Genomic DNA, 16960 nt, shown 5'->3' on the forward strand with positions numbered 1-16960 from the left:
GTGTGTGTGTGTTTGGAAGGGCTAAGCCCCGCCCTCATCGAAACAGTGAGCAGAGAAGAGGAGAGAAACCAGCGCGACCGTAAATGACAATAATGGGTATCCTACCGAGCCTACCGGTACGTGATAGAGGCAATCAGAGGCAGGGTAGGGCAGGTCTTCAAAATGACATTTGGCTCAAGTGTCTCCGGCTGGCAATCACACCTTTACTGCCTAGATTCAAGCAACTGATTACAGGCAAAAAATGCCATTTCTCCCACTAGGCTGTATTTTGGCTAACTTGACAGTCATGAACTTGACTAACTTGACAGTCTTGAACGTGTTACTTAAACATTTTAAGTAAGTTGATTAAATGTTAGTTTGTTGTCATCAATCGTTCTGGACCTCTGACCTTAAATAAAGATCAGATGTGGACTTTTGAGTAATAAGTTTGAGGACCCCTGTCATACAGTATTAAGAGCACTTGCTGTTAATTGTGTGATTGCTGCAGCAAATTTCAGCAATCATTCTTAGTTATCTTCCATATCTATCTATTTTTATCTTTTTATTCTTCCGTACGTTTTTTTTTTTTTATCGGATCTACTCGCACATTTTTGCGGATGTACACATTATCCAGATTCCCCATGTAAAGCATGTGTGTCATGGTGGCTAGTTTCTTTTTTATATCTGATACAGTTATTGAGCTATAAATATTGTACTGTAATAATTTTTTGAATGGCTGTGTATGGGAGAGCGCATATATTCATTAATATCTTAAGTACTATACGTGCTAAAGTAATCATCACGGGTGTCCCGTGAAGGTGTGCTGAACATATTAAATCATGTAGTCAATAGCGCCAACTTGTGGTCGGTTATTCAGCATTTTACGTTTTGGCTAATAATTCGTAAACCATTGGGAGTAGAAGACAACATTTTGTACAGTGGGTCCCATGAATGGTAATCACATTTTTGCCTCTTTTAGTGCATATTTCATCGAATCTTCACCACATTTGGTACATACCATATTTAGATGACCTTGAACAAAACTTTTTTTTTTAGATTTTTCCCCCTTTCTCCCCAATTGTACTTAGCCTACTCTACTCTTCTGAGCCATCCCGGTCGCTCCTCCACCCCCTCTGCCAATCCGGGGAGGGCTGCAGGGAGGGCTGCAGACTACCACATGTCTCCTACAATACATGTGGAGTCGCCAGCCACTTCTTTTCACCTGACAGTGAGGAGTTTCGCCAGGGGGACGTAGTGCGTGGGAGGATCAAGCTATTCCCCCCAGTTCCCTCTCCCCTCCTGAACAGGCACCCTGTGACCGACCAGAGGAAGTGCTAGTGCACCAAATGTTAATTTACCAGAAGACAGTTAAGAAAGCGAGATCAGCGTACTTCTCTGAACTAATATTGAGCAATAACCACAATCCTATGTTCTGTTCAGGGTAATTGATTCTGTTATTAATGGTCCCTCCACTTCTCTTTTTTAACCTGATGGTGAGTTCTCTGAAAAATGTCTCACTCATTTTGTCAACAAGGTGGAGAATGTTATGTCCCAAATCCAGTCAGGCTCTTTTCGTTCCATTCCCCATGTTAATTCTGCCTCTTTCACCCAGTTTCAACCAATTACAATTTCAGTGTTGGAGACTACAGTCTCCAATATGAGCACCTCCTCCTGCATGCTAGACATCATTCCCACTAAGCTGCTCAAGGAGGTATTTTCTACTATCAGCCCTGTTATTCTGCAAATTCTTAATAATTCTCTGGCCTCTGGTTCTTTTCCAGACAGTTTTAAGGATGCCATCATTCACCCATTGCTGACGACACCTAATTTAGACCCCCTGTTCCTAAGTAACTACAGGCCAATAGCCAAATTGTCTTTTTTTATCTAAGGTTCTGGAGAGAGTAATTTCTTCTCAGTTGGTTTCTTTTATGAACACTAATACCATTTTTAATAGTTTCCAGTCTGGTTTTAGAGCACTTCATAGCACTCAGACAGCTCGAGTTAAGGTCACTAATGATCTACTGCTGAATGCAGACAGAGGTGACTGCTTGATTTTAGTTCTTTGAGACTGTGCTGCCTTGACACAGTCTATCACAACATCCTCTTACATCGCTTAGAGACTTGGATTGGCATAAAGGGCACGGCTCTTAACTTATTACGCTCTTACCTCACCAACAGAACTTTTTCGGTTGTTCTGGGTAACTCTACCTCCTCAGTGGCTCAGTTGAGTTGCTGTGTCCCTCAAGGCTCAGTTCTTCACCCCCTTCTCTTTTCTATATACATGCTGCCCCTTGGCCAGGTCATTCAAAATCATGATGTGCTCTGCCATTTTTATTCTGACAGCACTCAGTTATATATGCCATTAAAACCCACAGATCCTAGCGCCCTAGCAAATCTCACAACTTGCCTCTCTGACATTAAATCCTGGATGTCCAAAATGTTCTTAAATTTAATGATGATAAGTTTGAGGTCATTCTGTTTGGTCCCGAAAATTCCATCAGCCCTTTTGCTACTAATCTTGGTGATCTGTCAGGTAGTCTTAAGCACGCTGCTAGGAATCTTGAGGTAATATTTGATGCTAACCTCAGTTTTGATAATCAAATCAAACATGTTGTTCAGTCATGCTTTTTCCAGCTCAAGCTAATCTCAAAATTAGGTCATTTCTATCAATTGCCAATCTGCAAAAAGTTGTACATGCTTTCATCTATTCTTGGCTTGACTATTGTAATGCACTTTATTCTGGTATCAGCAAGGGCTTCGGCTCATTACCGGGACAAGGAGGCATGATCATATCACTCCTGTGCTTGCCTCCCTACACTGGCTCCCTGTTATATTTCGAATTGATTTTAAAATTTTACTGCTCACTTTTAAGGCTTTAAATTGTCTTGCTCCTTCATACATTTGTGATTTATTGACTTGATATGTCCCCCCTCGACCATTAAGGTCTGCAGATGGAGCCCTGCTAGTAATTCCCAGGTCTCGGTTTGTTACAAAAAGTGATCGGGCTTTTGCTGTTAGAGCCCCCGCACCATGGAACTCTCTTCCTGTTGAGCTAAGACAAACATAGTCTCTAGCTTCTTTTAAATCTCGTCACAAAACTTTTCTTTTTATGAAAGCTTTTACAAATGTTTAACATTTGTTTTTATTTTTACTCTTATTTGATCTTACTCTTTATTTTTGCCTCATCTGGTTTTATCTTTTCTTTTTTGTGAAGCACTGTGAAACATTGTTTTAGAAAAGAACTATATAGATAAAAGTATTATTATTATTATTATTATTACTGCAGCGATCAGGACATATACCCACATCCAGCTTCCCACCCGCAGACACAGCCAATTGTTTCTGTAGGGATGCCCGACCAAGCCGGAGGTAACACAGGAATTCAAATGGCGATCCCCATGTTGATAGGCAACGGAATAGACTGCCACGCCACCCAGACACCATGAGTTCGTTTTTTGATATCGCTTATCATTTGTCTGTAATTATCACAGTTTTAAAGGCGTGGCCTGATGCACTTAATTGAACGTAAGTCTTCAATGCAAAACTGGATTGCAATCAATTTTGTAAATGTTCTACATTTAGCCACAATTCACAAGTGTATCACATTTGATACAATTCTACGAACAGGGGGTGCTAGAGTAACAATATAACATGATATTTCTGATTTCTTCAATAAGATAAACTTCATACACAGGTTCTCCATGAGCATGTGCACAACATATTGAAGCATGGCAGCAATAGCTTCACCATTTTGCTATTACTAAAACGGCACTATATATCTTCAACATTATTCAATTGCCATTGATTTTGATCTTTAATTAATGTACACATGAGTCACCAGAAGCTGTTGTTAGTTATTCTTGATAGATCTGACAACAACAAGGTTTGAACAGAATAAAAAGCCCTTTGATTATCTATTAGTGCTCAAATTGGCAGTCGTGTCTCCAACCTTGTCAATTTGTGTGTATATTGAATGTTTGTGTTGATGCGTCAATGCCCTTCAACTTCCATCCAAGAGTTAGGCTTATCTCAGAAAACCTAGAGCTCCATTTCCTACATTGATATTTTACATTTACCCATTTAACTGACACATTTATCTAAAGCCACTTATAAGAGGGTCATCAAAAAGAAGATAAATTTGGGTCAAACTGGTATCATAGTGTGTGAAATAGTAATCATACTTAGTCAAAATTATTTGTAAAGCCGTGAATCACAATTTATTTCCGGATGGCGTTACAGTAATAATTACATTCTGTGTAAGATAAAGCGGTGGCACGGTGGCACAGTGGTTAGCGCGGTCGCCTCACAGCAAGAAGGTCCTGGGTTCGAGCCCCGGGGTAGTCCGACCTTGGTGGGTTATCCCAGGTTGTCCTCTGTGTGGAGTTTGCATGTTCTCCCCGTGTCTGCGTGGGTGTCCTCCGGGGGCTCTGGTTTCCTCCCACACTCCAAAGACATAAGTCAGGTGAATTGGCGGTACTAAAATTGTCCCTAGGAATGAGTGTGTGTGTGTGTGTGTGTGTGTGTGTGTGTGTGTGTGTGTGTGTGTGTGTGTGTGTGTGTGTGTGTGTGTGTGTGTGTGTGTGTGTGTGTGTGTCAGTCCTGTGATGGTCTGGCAGCCTGTCCAGGGTGTCTGCCCGCCTGCTGCCCAATGACTGCTGGAATAGGCTCCAGGATCACTGCGACCCTGAGAGCAGGATAAGCGGTTAAGACAATGGATGGATGGATGGTAATGTAAAGCATCCCCGCCCTGAGGGCATTTGGGTAGCATAGCGGTCTATTCTGTTGCCTACCAACACGGGGATCGCCTGTTCGAATCCCTGTGTTACCTCCGGCTTGGTTGGGCGTCCCTACAGACACAATTGGCCGTGTCTGCGGGTGGGAAGCTGGATGCGCGTATATGTCCTGATCGCTGCACTAGCGCCTCATCTGGTCGGTCAGGGCGCCTGTTCGGGGCAGGGGGGGAGAGACTGAGGGGAATAGCGTGATTCTCCCATGTGCTACGTCCCCCTGGAAAAAACTCCTCACTGTCAGGTGAAAAGAAACGTCTGTCGACTCCACATGTATCGGAGGAGGCATGTAGTAGTCAGCAGCCCACCCCGGCTCGGCAGAGGGGGTGGAGCAGTGACCGGGACAGCTCGGAAGAGTAGGGTAATTGGATGGGTACAATTGACGATGTGGAGAAAAAGGGGGAAAATTTGAAGAAAAAAAAACATCCTTAGACTAGGGTGGGAATATTTGAGTATGAACTCCACTCGGTCTCAGACTCATAATTTTTCAAGATTGGTCAAGTACAAGACTGATTAATTTTTTTAATCTTTTTAATAAATATCAAACTTCCCCTGAATAGATCAATAAAGTGCGATGCAAGCTAATTTTTTCTTTTGTTATTTTATTATTGTGTCAAACATTTTGTAACTGGAATCTGAAACATTCTTTCCATGAGTCTAAATAAATATTACAGTGTACTGAAATATAGACCGTTACTATGGTGGTGGACTATTACAGTTACAGTCATGGTGTTTAATTGACCTTGTAATGTTCTGGTGTCAGTCCTTACAACAAGTTATGGATTCATTGGTATTGAGTTGGACTTGCCACCTTAAAGTCTTTTTACGCTGAACATAAAAATGCATATTGAGTAAATCTGAAAGCAGTCTGGTTTAGTCAAATCTCTTAAAGATCCAGATGCACTGGTGAAGGATTGAAGGACTGCTCAAACTGAATAGTAATCACATTTACTCGAGACAGATTTTATGCGAAGTGTTAACAGACTATCGGACTTGACTCGAACTTGATAAGATTTGGCCTTGGACTTGACTCACTCGGCTCCCTAAAAACTTGATCTGGACTCGTGTGGTCTCGAATATAAGTCAAGTTAAGTCAGTTTTATTTGTATAGCCCAATATCACAAATTACAAATTTGCCTCAGTGGTCTTTACAGCAATACAACATCCTGTCCTTAGACCCTCTCATCGGATAAGGAACAGCTCCCTAAAAAAAAGCCAAGGAGGAAAAAAATAGGAAGAAATCTCATGGAGAGCAACAGAGGGATCTTTCTCCCAAGATTGACAGGGTCACCCAACAATGGATGTTGTGTGTACAGAATAGAACAGAATTTACAGAATACAACATTGAATGAGGATAACAGAATTATAGTGAAATTATAAGATATATGACGAATATGATGAGGATGCCAAGCAGTGTCCAGATGCCACCGGAACAGCCCAGGACTTGAGCCACACGACCACCATCACCATGTAGACCTGACAGGAGGACAGACTACACGTGCATACAGGGGAGACTCGCATCACCCCATTCACATACACGGGAGAAGAGACAAGAAAAGTCATTAGTCACATATCAGAGAGAGAAGGATATAACATTGAAATAGGATAACACAATTATATGGATTTATAAGATATATAAAGAATGTGATGACATGTAGGTCAGGTGAATCAGCATGATTAAATTGTCCCTAGGTATGAATGTGTGTGTGTCTTTGTGTGGGCCTTGTGTGTGTGTGTGGGCCCTGTGTGATGGCCTGGCGGCCTGTCCAGGGTGTCTCCCCGCCTGCCGCCCAATAACTGCTGGGATAGGCTCCAGCATCCCTGCGACCCTGAGAGCAGGATAAGCGGTTTGGTTAATGGATGGATGGATAAAGAATTTGATGAGGAGGATGCCAAGTACTGTCCAGATGATGACCACCACCATGGAGACCTGGGAGGAGGACAGACTGCACGTGCACACAGAGGAGACCCGCATCATACCAATCACATACACAGGAGAAGAAAAAGGAGACGACATCATTCAGAGGGAGAGAAAAGACATGAGAGGAAAGAGAACAGTTGCAATCATCAATATATATATAATCTCGTCGGCAAAACAGTGTTTCGTAAATTCGTTGAGACTGAAACCAACCCGCCGTGCAGTACAGGTCATGAAGTACTCAATTCAAAGGCAACTAATTGTAGGTTAAGGCAAAAAGATGAGTTTTAAGTTTGGATTTAAAGGACTCAATGAACTCTGATTGTCTGACGGCAGCAGGCAGTTTATTCCACAAGAACGGGGCCCGATAGGAAAAGGCCCTGCCACCAGCTGACTTCTTTTTAACTTTGGGTACACACAGGAGCCCTGTATTTTGAGAGCAAAGAGCTCGAGATGGACTGTACAGTTTAAGATCAGATATGTAAGATGGGGCAAGCCCATTTAGGATTTTATAAGTCAGCAGAAGCACCTTGTATTCTGATCTAACATGGATAGGAAGCCAATGGAGGGAGGCAAGAATTGGTGTAATATGGTCAAATTTCCTAGATTTAGTTAGGATTCTAGCTGCAGCATTCTGAACCATCTTAGTACCAGCATGTGGCAGACCTGAAAACAACATTACAGTAATCAAGTCTGGATGAAACAAATGCATGTATTAGATTCTGCATCAGCCATGGACAGGAAAGACTGAATTTTAGCTATGTTACGTAACTGAAAAAAGGCAGTCTCAGTGATTTCTTTAATGCGCTTATCAAAGGAAAGGCTGGGATCAAACCTAACACCAAAATTTTTGGCTGTCACACTTTGTGAAATCACAGAGTTGTCGAGCGTCACTGTTACTTGATCTAATTGGTGTCTGTGTCTAGCAGGACCAATAACCATATAAGGCTACTGAAGGCCACTGATTCAGATGTAGAAAAACTCCACAAAAATAAACACAGAAAAGATCATAGCCAGGAATGCATGTCATGTCAGTTGCGTTTAGTTTAAGTGCACCTTAGATCCTCAAGGCTGAGTCATCGGAGGACTCTTGTCATTTTTCATAGGGCCGAGAGGGGATGACCTGCTATTATCTGACCCACGGGTGGGCAGGGCTTATCGTGATGGTGGAGAACCGACACCCCAGACATCACCTCCATGTGTCATGTGATTGCAGTGACAGCTTCAACGTGGTGTCGACTCGCAGCAGCCTGAAAACCATAGACAGCATCCCTCCTCTGCACAGGTAAACTGTAAACTACACCAGAGCGGTAGATACCCCCCCCCCCCCGTTTCTTTACAACTCTAGTCTAGAAATTACACATACCGGCCATGTTGATGTTATGTGCACATTGTTGTTGTTGTTCTTCTTGTTATTATTATTGTTATTATTTTTATTTCTCTCCTTTTGAGTGCCGATCGTTTGTTTGTTTGCTTATCGTTTTTTTTTTTTATTTGGCTGGATCCTGTTTTGTTACTCCCCGTGTCAGTGTTCTCACGGATATTTCTGACTTTTTCTTCTTTTCTGTGTTGTTTCCACCTTTGGGATTTATGTTAATTAAAACAAAGTTGCCCTCCAAAGAGGGGGGAGGGGGACAAACAAACAAACTGCAAGTATGTACATATGCATACAGCCTATATTTTGATACTGCTCATGCGTAAAGGCTGTGAAACTGTAGATGAAACAGTAGAAAATACTTATAACATTGTTATGTTTATCCTCCTCCTTCTTCTTCTTAATATAAATGCCCCACAAAAAGCATGCCGCACATTCATCACGTTTTCTCTCTCATAAATTGCAGCCTAAATTATTTGTTTCTAACAGGTTTTTTCAGTTGTTAAGGGGAATTTTCCATAACAAAGTGTCACTGTCTTGAAACACTTGGTGGGGTCTGGCTGAGGCAACAGTGGTGGTGGCAGTGGGTGCTTCAAAAATCCACAATTACCTTTCAAAGTCTAATCATAGACCTACAGATTTTATGACACCATTTGTATCTAAAACCTATTTGAGAGCTCAGAAAAAGAACATCTCATCTTATGGTTTAGTTTTTTTGATTAGACTGCCCTTTTATTCATATTAGAACATGACATGTTGTTTAGTAATTCTGTCGCCACCTTGCCATGGTGGAGAAGCTTGAGTGTACCAATGATCCCAAGAGTTATGCCGTCTGGAGCTTGACTCCTGGGAGGGTCACCCAAGGCAGATAGGTCAAGGGGGAGGTTCCAGACGAAGCGTGATCCAACCAAGACCTCAACGGCGGAACTGGCGGAAGATGTCTCCAGGTCACAACAGCAGTGAAGGCAGATGAAGGCTGCAACAGAGGGTGGTCCCCAATCATCTTGGTTCTCCATGCCATTGGACTCTGACCACCCCCTGCCAAAGACCATGTGGTGGTTGCAGGCGCATCAGCCATTCCACGTAAAAAGCTGTCACGTGCAGGCATCCTCCCATTGTGTGGCTCCAGGATCGGCCTCTATGCCCACCTGAGGACCCAGAGGGAGGACGCTCTTACTTAACCCTAAGTGACCGCCGATGATGATGAGTAATTCTATATTCTATTCTATATCTATATATTCTATACTCTGTTCCATTGTCAACTGCTCCCTGTCTACTGGTTTGTTCCCATCTAGTTTTAAACACACAATAATCCGACCTCTCCTGAAGAAGCCTACTCCCGAACCTCTTATTTTAAGCAATTTTATACCAATTTAAAATGACCTTTTTTTAATCTAAAATCTTTAAAAAAAAATCAGTTGCTCTTCAACTAATTACACACATGAATAGTTGTAGTATTTTCAAGTAATTTCAATCAGGATTCTGTACACACCACAACACAGAAACATTCATCCATCCATTATCCAAACCCTTATCCTGCTCTCAGGGTCATGGGGATGCTGGAGCCTATCCAGCAGTCATTAGGCGGCAGGCGGGGAGACACCCTGGACAGGCCGCCAGGCCATCATACAGGGCCTACACACACACACACACACACACACACACACACACACACACACACACACACACACACACATTCATACCTAGGGGCAATTTAGTATGGCCGATTCACCTTACCTACATGTCTTTGGACTGTGGGAGGAAACTGGAGCACCCAGAGGAAATCCACGCAGACACGGAGAGAACATGCAAACTCCACACAGAGGATGACCCAGGATGACCCCCAAGGTTGGACTACCCCGGGGCTCAAACCCAGAACCTTCTTGCTGTGAGGCAACCGCACTAACCACTGCACCACCGTGCCGCAGCACAGAAACAGCTGTCATTAAAGTTACCAACGACTTATTGTTCAACGCTGACTGGTGCTTGCTCAATTTTAATTCTGCTTGACCCGAGTTTTGCTTTTGATACAGTCGACCATGATATTGTTTTAAATCGCCTGAAAAACTATGTAGGCATTATGGATACTGCTCTTGCCTGGTTCCAATCCTACCTATCTGATAAAGCTTTCTCTATTGTAATGGGAGAATTCTCCTCATCCCCAGCCCTCCTCACATGTGGTGTCCCCAGGGGTCAATTCTTGGTCCATTATTATTTTCCATTTACATGGTCCCCCTGGGTCAGATCATCTGTCATAATAATATTAATTTTCACTATTATGCGGACGACACCCAGCTTTATGTCCCTCTTACTGGTAATCACACATGCAAGCTTTCTCGTGTTATGGCTTATTTCTCCGATATTTAGTGCTGAATGTCACAAAACTTCCTCCAGCTCAACAAATCAAAATCTGAGGTCCTTTTATTCAGCTCCCCTAACCTAACTGGCGACCTGTAAGAGAGTCTAGGGAACCTGCCCTCCAATATTAAGTACTCTGCCCGCAATTTGGGTGTCTTTTTTGACGCCGAGCTCCATTTTGACACACAAATCACCGAAGTAGTAGAGTCTTGCTTTCTCCAAATTAGGAACATCACAAAAGTTAAAAATTGTCTGCCTTGAACGGACCTTGAAAAAGTAATCCATGCATTCATGTCATCACGTCTGGATTATTAAAACTCCCTTTATTCAGGGCTCAGTCCAAAGTCCATCTCCCACCTCCAGCTCATCCAAAACTCAGCTGCCAGTCTGTTAACAAATTCCAAGAGACATGAACACATCACTCCCATTCTTGCAATGCTTCACTGGCTACTTGTAAGGTATAGGATTGATTTTAAACTTTTACTAATTACTTTTAAAGCCCTACATGGCCTCGTTCCTACATATATCGCTGATTTACTCACACCCCATGGGCCTGGTCGCTGCCTGCACTCCTCTGGCAGGTCCTTTTTAACTGTTCCCTCAGCCAGCCTCATTACTAAAGGCGACTGGGTGTATTCTGTAAGAGCCCCACAGCTGTAGAACTCCCTACCTGAGGAAATTAGGCTAGCAAACTCACAGCATTCTTTTAAATCACTTCTTACACTTTTACCTGAAGGCTTTTTTATATTAAATCCGTTGTTGCTCAATTTTTTTATTTTTTATATTTTTATATTGTTTATATCTTATTCTTTTATAATTTTACATTTTTAATTCATTATATTTTTTATATTTTTCTTTCATCACCTTATTTTAATTGTTTTATCATAATCCTTGTTATCGACTCTACTTCGCTACATTTTAATTATGCTGATTTTATTCTGACCATGTTTTACCTTGTTCTGTGGAGTGGATCTGGCATTATTTCATATATTTTTATTGTGTTTTGTTTTCTCTTGACTATGCATTGTTTTATCCTGTTGTCTAAGGCACCTTGTAACATTGTTTAGAAAGATGCGATATAAATAAAGTTTATTATTATTATATACATATATTATATATAATATATTATTATTTATATTATATATTATATACTTTTTTTTTTTAATTATATACACTATATTATATACTTTTGACTGTTGAATTCATTTTGTTGCACTACTCATTGTGAGATTACTGCAGCAAATTGCAGCAATCACACTTAATTATCATCACTGTTATTGCTTTTTATTCTTTTCATTCTTTCGTACATTTTTTTGAATCGCATCTACTCGTACATTTTATCAGATATTCCAATTTCACATGTAAAGCATATGTGTGTCATGGTGGCTTTTACTTTTCTTTTTGATATCTGTTAACAGTTACTGAGGTATGAATTTTTTTTACTGTAAAAGTGTGTTGAATGGCCATCTATGGGAGAGCACATATATTCATTAATATCTCATACTATATGTGCTAAAGTAATCCTACCTCGTATACAAGTGCCCCGTGGAGATGTGCTGAACATATTAAAGCATGTAGTCAATAGCGCTACCATGTGGTTGGTTATTAAGCATTTTACATTTTGGCTAATAACTCATGAACCATTTGGAATAGAAGAAACGTTTTTGTACAGTGGGTTCCATGGATGAAGCTGATTTTACTAATATAGGCCACGCCCATTTCTGCCTGTAGAAATTTTCCACTGTTTTGGATTTTTCTGTAAACACATTTTTTGCCTCATTTGGCACCTATCCTTCCCACATTTGGTACACGCCATATATAGATTTGATATCGATTACTGTTTCTCTGTAATGGGTTATCAAAATTTTAAAGGTGTGGCCTGATGCAATTAATGGGTCATAAGTCTTTGATGCAAATTTGGATTGCAACCAATTTTTTAAATGTTCTACATACATCCACAATGCAAAAGTGCGTCGTATTTGATACTATTCTGTGAACAGGGCGCTACAGTAACAATATAACATGATATTTCTACATTTCTGTTGTCTTTAATAAGATAAAACTTGGTACACAGCTTCTCCGTGAGCATGTGTACAACATATTGAAGCATGGCACCAATAGCTCCACTTTTTGGCCATTAATAAAACACCAATAATGAATGCATTATTCAGTTACCATTGATTTTGAACTTTGATTAATGTACACATCAATCACCAGAAGCAACAGCTGCAGATGCAGCAATCACACACATTTTCTTCAGGAAATGCAAATTTGTCTATTTCACTACAATCTCCACAGAGCATTGATATGGATAGAATGTAGGTATCAGTAATAGATTTCTGTATACGTATTGACACATTGCGCCATTAACCCAAAGCAGGTGGAAAAGGAAGGGATGGCAGCTTCGAAATGGGTTGGTTGTTGTCAGTTTGCTTAACAGTGGGGATGGCATCTGCTTGCATCCCCCATTAAATCGACTCCTAGGTGTGGGGCTTTATCAGACACCAGCTCCAGGTGAGGTGGACTATGTGAATAAAAGCATCATTCAATTCCCCAGACAGGTGTTGGTGGTGCTGTCTCAACTGGAAGGCAATGCTGGCTTCTCCATCACACACCGCCTGGCCCACCGCAAAGCCCTCCAGGCTTCCCTGGGCAACTGGAGTCCCACCAAGGCAACACATAGTCCGGCTCTCAGCCCAGAAACAGCAGGGCTTCATCAGCCTCGTCCGCTTTGACCACCACCCAAACACCCCGTAGCACACGGGGCATCTAGCACATAACCCTTTCAAGTGAGGAAACTTGAAAGACGTCTTGGAAGAGGTGATCCAAAGCCACTTCTGATGCCAGACCTCGGATGATAAAACATGTGCCAGTGTGAAGAGGCAGTCTTTTTGAGGAAGGGCTCATTTAATTTGGTAAGCAGACAGATTTGTTCACGTATTGCACATCTGTTGGCAAGGATAATATTCAGATGTTGTCAGTTAATTCTTGATGCACTTAATATTTTCCAAAGACGTGTAAGAGCATAGGATGGTCTCGGGGTCCACGCTATCTTAATTGCGGAAAATTGCTAAATAGGAATTTGTCAGTTTACCTGACTTTTAGTTAAGTAGCTGGGAGAATAGTCACATGAATAAAATACTATGTGCAGTACTTTTTCTTTCAAAAGCATAAGGTTTTTATTTTCTTGAAATATTCCACATGTAGAGAAGGAATGATATCTAATGTTGAGAATGCCTTTAGAAGCCACAGACAGTAGCACTGGCATTGCAGTAAGACTGGCGAGAGGGTGGAGGAGGAAGGGTCTGACAGTCGGGGCAATGGGGGTAAGGAGGCTGTGTCTGTGTGATTGTATTGTGACACGTACAGGTAGTGAGAGGTTAATAAAATTAGCTAAAAAATGTCAGAGGAGGTCATTTTGCTGTAGACTTAAGAAAACAAACATCCTTGACAAGTGCAATGAGAAACTTTTTTTTTTTGGCTCACTTTTTACACACCCAAGTAAATGATCAAATAAGTGTAAGTCATCAGGAGCTCAAAAAAGAGATGGGAAGGTAGACGGAGTAGGATGTCCCATTAAAAACTGTAATGGTGAACAAACGTGGTAATACACACGTCTTCGTATTTTCAAATGTCCCATTTTCCCACCCAGAGCCTTTGTTTCTTGAAGTTTGTCCTACAGTAGCCACGGTCCTGTTTAAAGCCTGCTCAGTAATGCCTGCAGACTTCTAGAGCATCTGACATGTCAACGTGGTGATCAACTACCATGAAAAAGCTGCTGCAATCACTTGTTGGTGCTAAAGAAGGGCGACATGGCATAATATATTAGTACACATTTTGTACAGGGACAAGTGCTGTGCCTCCTCCCTCCCAATTACCACCACCAAGAACAACCAAAATTCCTCACTCTCAAGCCCCGTCAGCCGAGCTTGAGCCGACCCAGCCTCCTCTATGTGCAGTACTTTGGAAGGAAGATGCTAGTTTACCTCTGTTTTAGAATTATTCATGAATCATATTTTATCCTTGAGTCGCTGAAAGAAAAGGTATATGACAGGGTTTAATAAAGTCTTCTAGTGCTGGAAATAAAGTCAAGATTCTGTTTTAAAAACACTGCACACTTTGTAATTGCACTTTATGAACATCGACCTATGCTCAATTCCCATGAAGTTTTAGTGTAAAATGGACAGTTTTAGATTGTGCCGCTGGGAAAAATATTCCATGCTCGTTGATCCACCAACGCCATTAGGTTTTTAGAAAAAAACACACGACTATGCAATTGTTTGAAAGCTATGGTGACTTTCCATCTGTGAAACATGCACTGATCTTGCCATTGCAAAAGGTGGATTTTTCTCTTGTCAGTGGCTCTCACTAGTTCAATATTTATTTATGTGTTGGGTTTGGATATATGTTTTGAATATATTTAAGTTGCATTTGTTTTGAATATTTTATTATACATAATTTTCACCACTCAAGTTCTATTTTCAGTTTTATTTTATATGATCGGTTGTAGGGACGGCACGGTGGTGCAGTACAAGAGTGTATCTGTGTGATCAGAGTTGGTGTCATTGTGTGTCTCTGTGACCGATAGAGACAAAACTCAGAGTAGCCTGCTATCTCTGCACAGCTCAGTGGCCCACAACACTCGAAGCCGGAATTGCTCATCCCACCAAACGCACATGATAAGGACATCAAAACATTATATAGCAGTGATAAAGCCAGCAATAAAGACTGAGCAGCAGAATGCTGCGCTCTGATTGGCCTTGTTGTCTGTCAGGAGGGGTCTTGGCTGCTCATTGGCCATGCTGGGTTTTGTAGACGGAGCTTTAATCCTCTCCACACTCTCCATGGGCACTCTTAGGACTTTTCCCACATAAATCAGTCTGGTCTGTGTGGTAAAGGCATCACTATGTCCATACACAGAGGACTAGTATTCATGCGGAGAATGCTAGTCCTCAAAGACAACAAAAGCATGAAAAGAGAAAACTGGCAGAGCACACGGCACCCCCTGACACACACACACACACACACACACACACACACACACACACACACACACACACACACACACACACACACACACACACACACACACACACACATACAACTCTGCTTGATGGCGGTGAACAACACACTGAGAGAAGCACTCTGGTACACTGTGGGATTTACTGAATTAAACACGAAGCATAAGCACACAAGCATAATGAGTCAGCCCATAAATAATTTTTAGAAAACATCACTTTAATATGTTCAACCGATGTACATCATTTTTTTATGTAAATCCAACAGACTTTTTTTTTCAGTGTAGAAAACTGTCCTTTCATCACTGCAATACAAGAGTATAGGAGTCAGTGGAGGTCGTGAACAACGGTGGAAACATCCTCTTTTTTTTCTCACTAGACTTCAAGTTGTTTTTACTTCTTCTTTTGGTCTAAAACACGGGAAAAAAACATCGCACCAAATTATTTTGTTGCATATAAGATATGAAAAGAAGCTGTGATGAGTTTGGGGTTATTTTGTTTTGGTAGACATCGCACAACCTAGTGGACAAAAGCAGTATTGTTTCATGGACGAAGGACTTCATCTCGCACTAGCGTTGTCTCGTCACAAAGGTCTACATTCCTTCTCTGTTGGCCGGTGCGTTTGTTTTGAGGAGAAGAGGGAGATGTGGTGGTGTTTTGTAAAAACACAGTACTTTACAGGACATTCTATGATGAAATAATGTCTCAGTTATTGTGGCTATGTGTCCCATCTGTGTGCTGTAAATAGTTTCATCAAATTTCGTGGGATAGGACCCTTAGAATATTGGTTTTAGTGATATTAGTTTGTTATTGTTTATGAGGTTATTCTGACAGTTATGTACAGTGGGTTCATTAGGCCAGAGTATGTGGAAGGGGGTTGCTTGTTAGTCTAGTTTGGCATCTATTTGCAATATTGTATAGCCTTTCTCTGCTCGTAATTTTTGTATTTTTTTGGCACTCAGTGTTGAGTTTCATACACCTTTAAATGTATTCATCAGCACTTAAACTGGTATCTTGTTGTTAGATTGCCTTAGTCATATGATTTAAGATCATTACAAGACTCATCTGTCAATAAGAGACCTGCCACGATCAGAAACTGTGTATGCACGTTTTTTTTCTCCACAGTATGATTTGTTTTAAACTCACTCAAGGTCAAATAAAGCATTCTGAGTCATTCTGTTCTGTTGAACATGTTCAAGATGCGCTCCAATTTAATCCTTGAGGCCGAAAGAGGAGACATCAGTATTCTGAAATGGTTTTAGTATGTACAGTGCTGTTAATTTATCTCTTTGTATTTCTGTTAGTATTCTTCACTCTTCTTTCCTGAAGAATAAAGGATTTATTCCGCCAACGTGTCACATTTATCTAGATCAGTTTTCTTTTGCAGACCAATTGCACATTATTTCAGTGATTTGGCCCCATTAGCAGTAAATGTGTAGCTGCACTGCTACACATACACTGACAAAGGAGAAAACAGAAATCTAAAATGCAGGTTAGATTACGACAAACAAAACAAAAAAAAGTT

The 16960-nt window shown here is 41.2% G+C and overlaps 1 protein-coding gene across 1 annotated transcript in view; it reads left to right on the forward strand.

The window, feature by feature from the left end:
* Positions 1-13152, forward strand: part of LOC130119747 (calpain-15-like) — a 46793-nt gene extending 33641 nt beyond the window's left edge. The window contains exons 12-13 of the mRNA XM_056288350.1: positions 7791-7969; positions 12975-13152. Of these exons, the coding sequence (XP_056144325.1) occupies positions 7791-7969; positions 12975-13152 (357 nt within the window). The remainder of the gene's footprint in view (positions 1-7790; positions 7970-12974) is intronic.
* Positions 13153-16960: the final 3808 nt, after the last annotated feature.

Source organism: Lampris incognitus, chromosome 10 (genome assembly GCF_029633865.1).
Source record: "Lampris incognitus isolate fLamInc1 chromosome 10, fLamInc1.hap2, whole genome shotgun sequence".
Taxonomy (NCBI): Eukaryota; Metazoa; Chordata; class Actinopteri; order Lampriformes; family Lampridae; genus Lampris; species Lampris incognitus.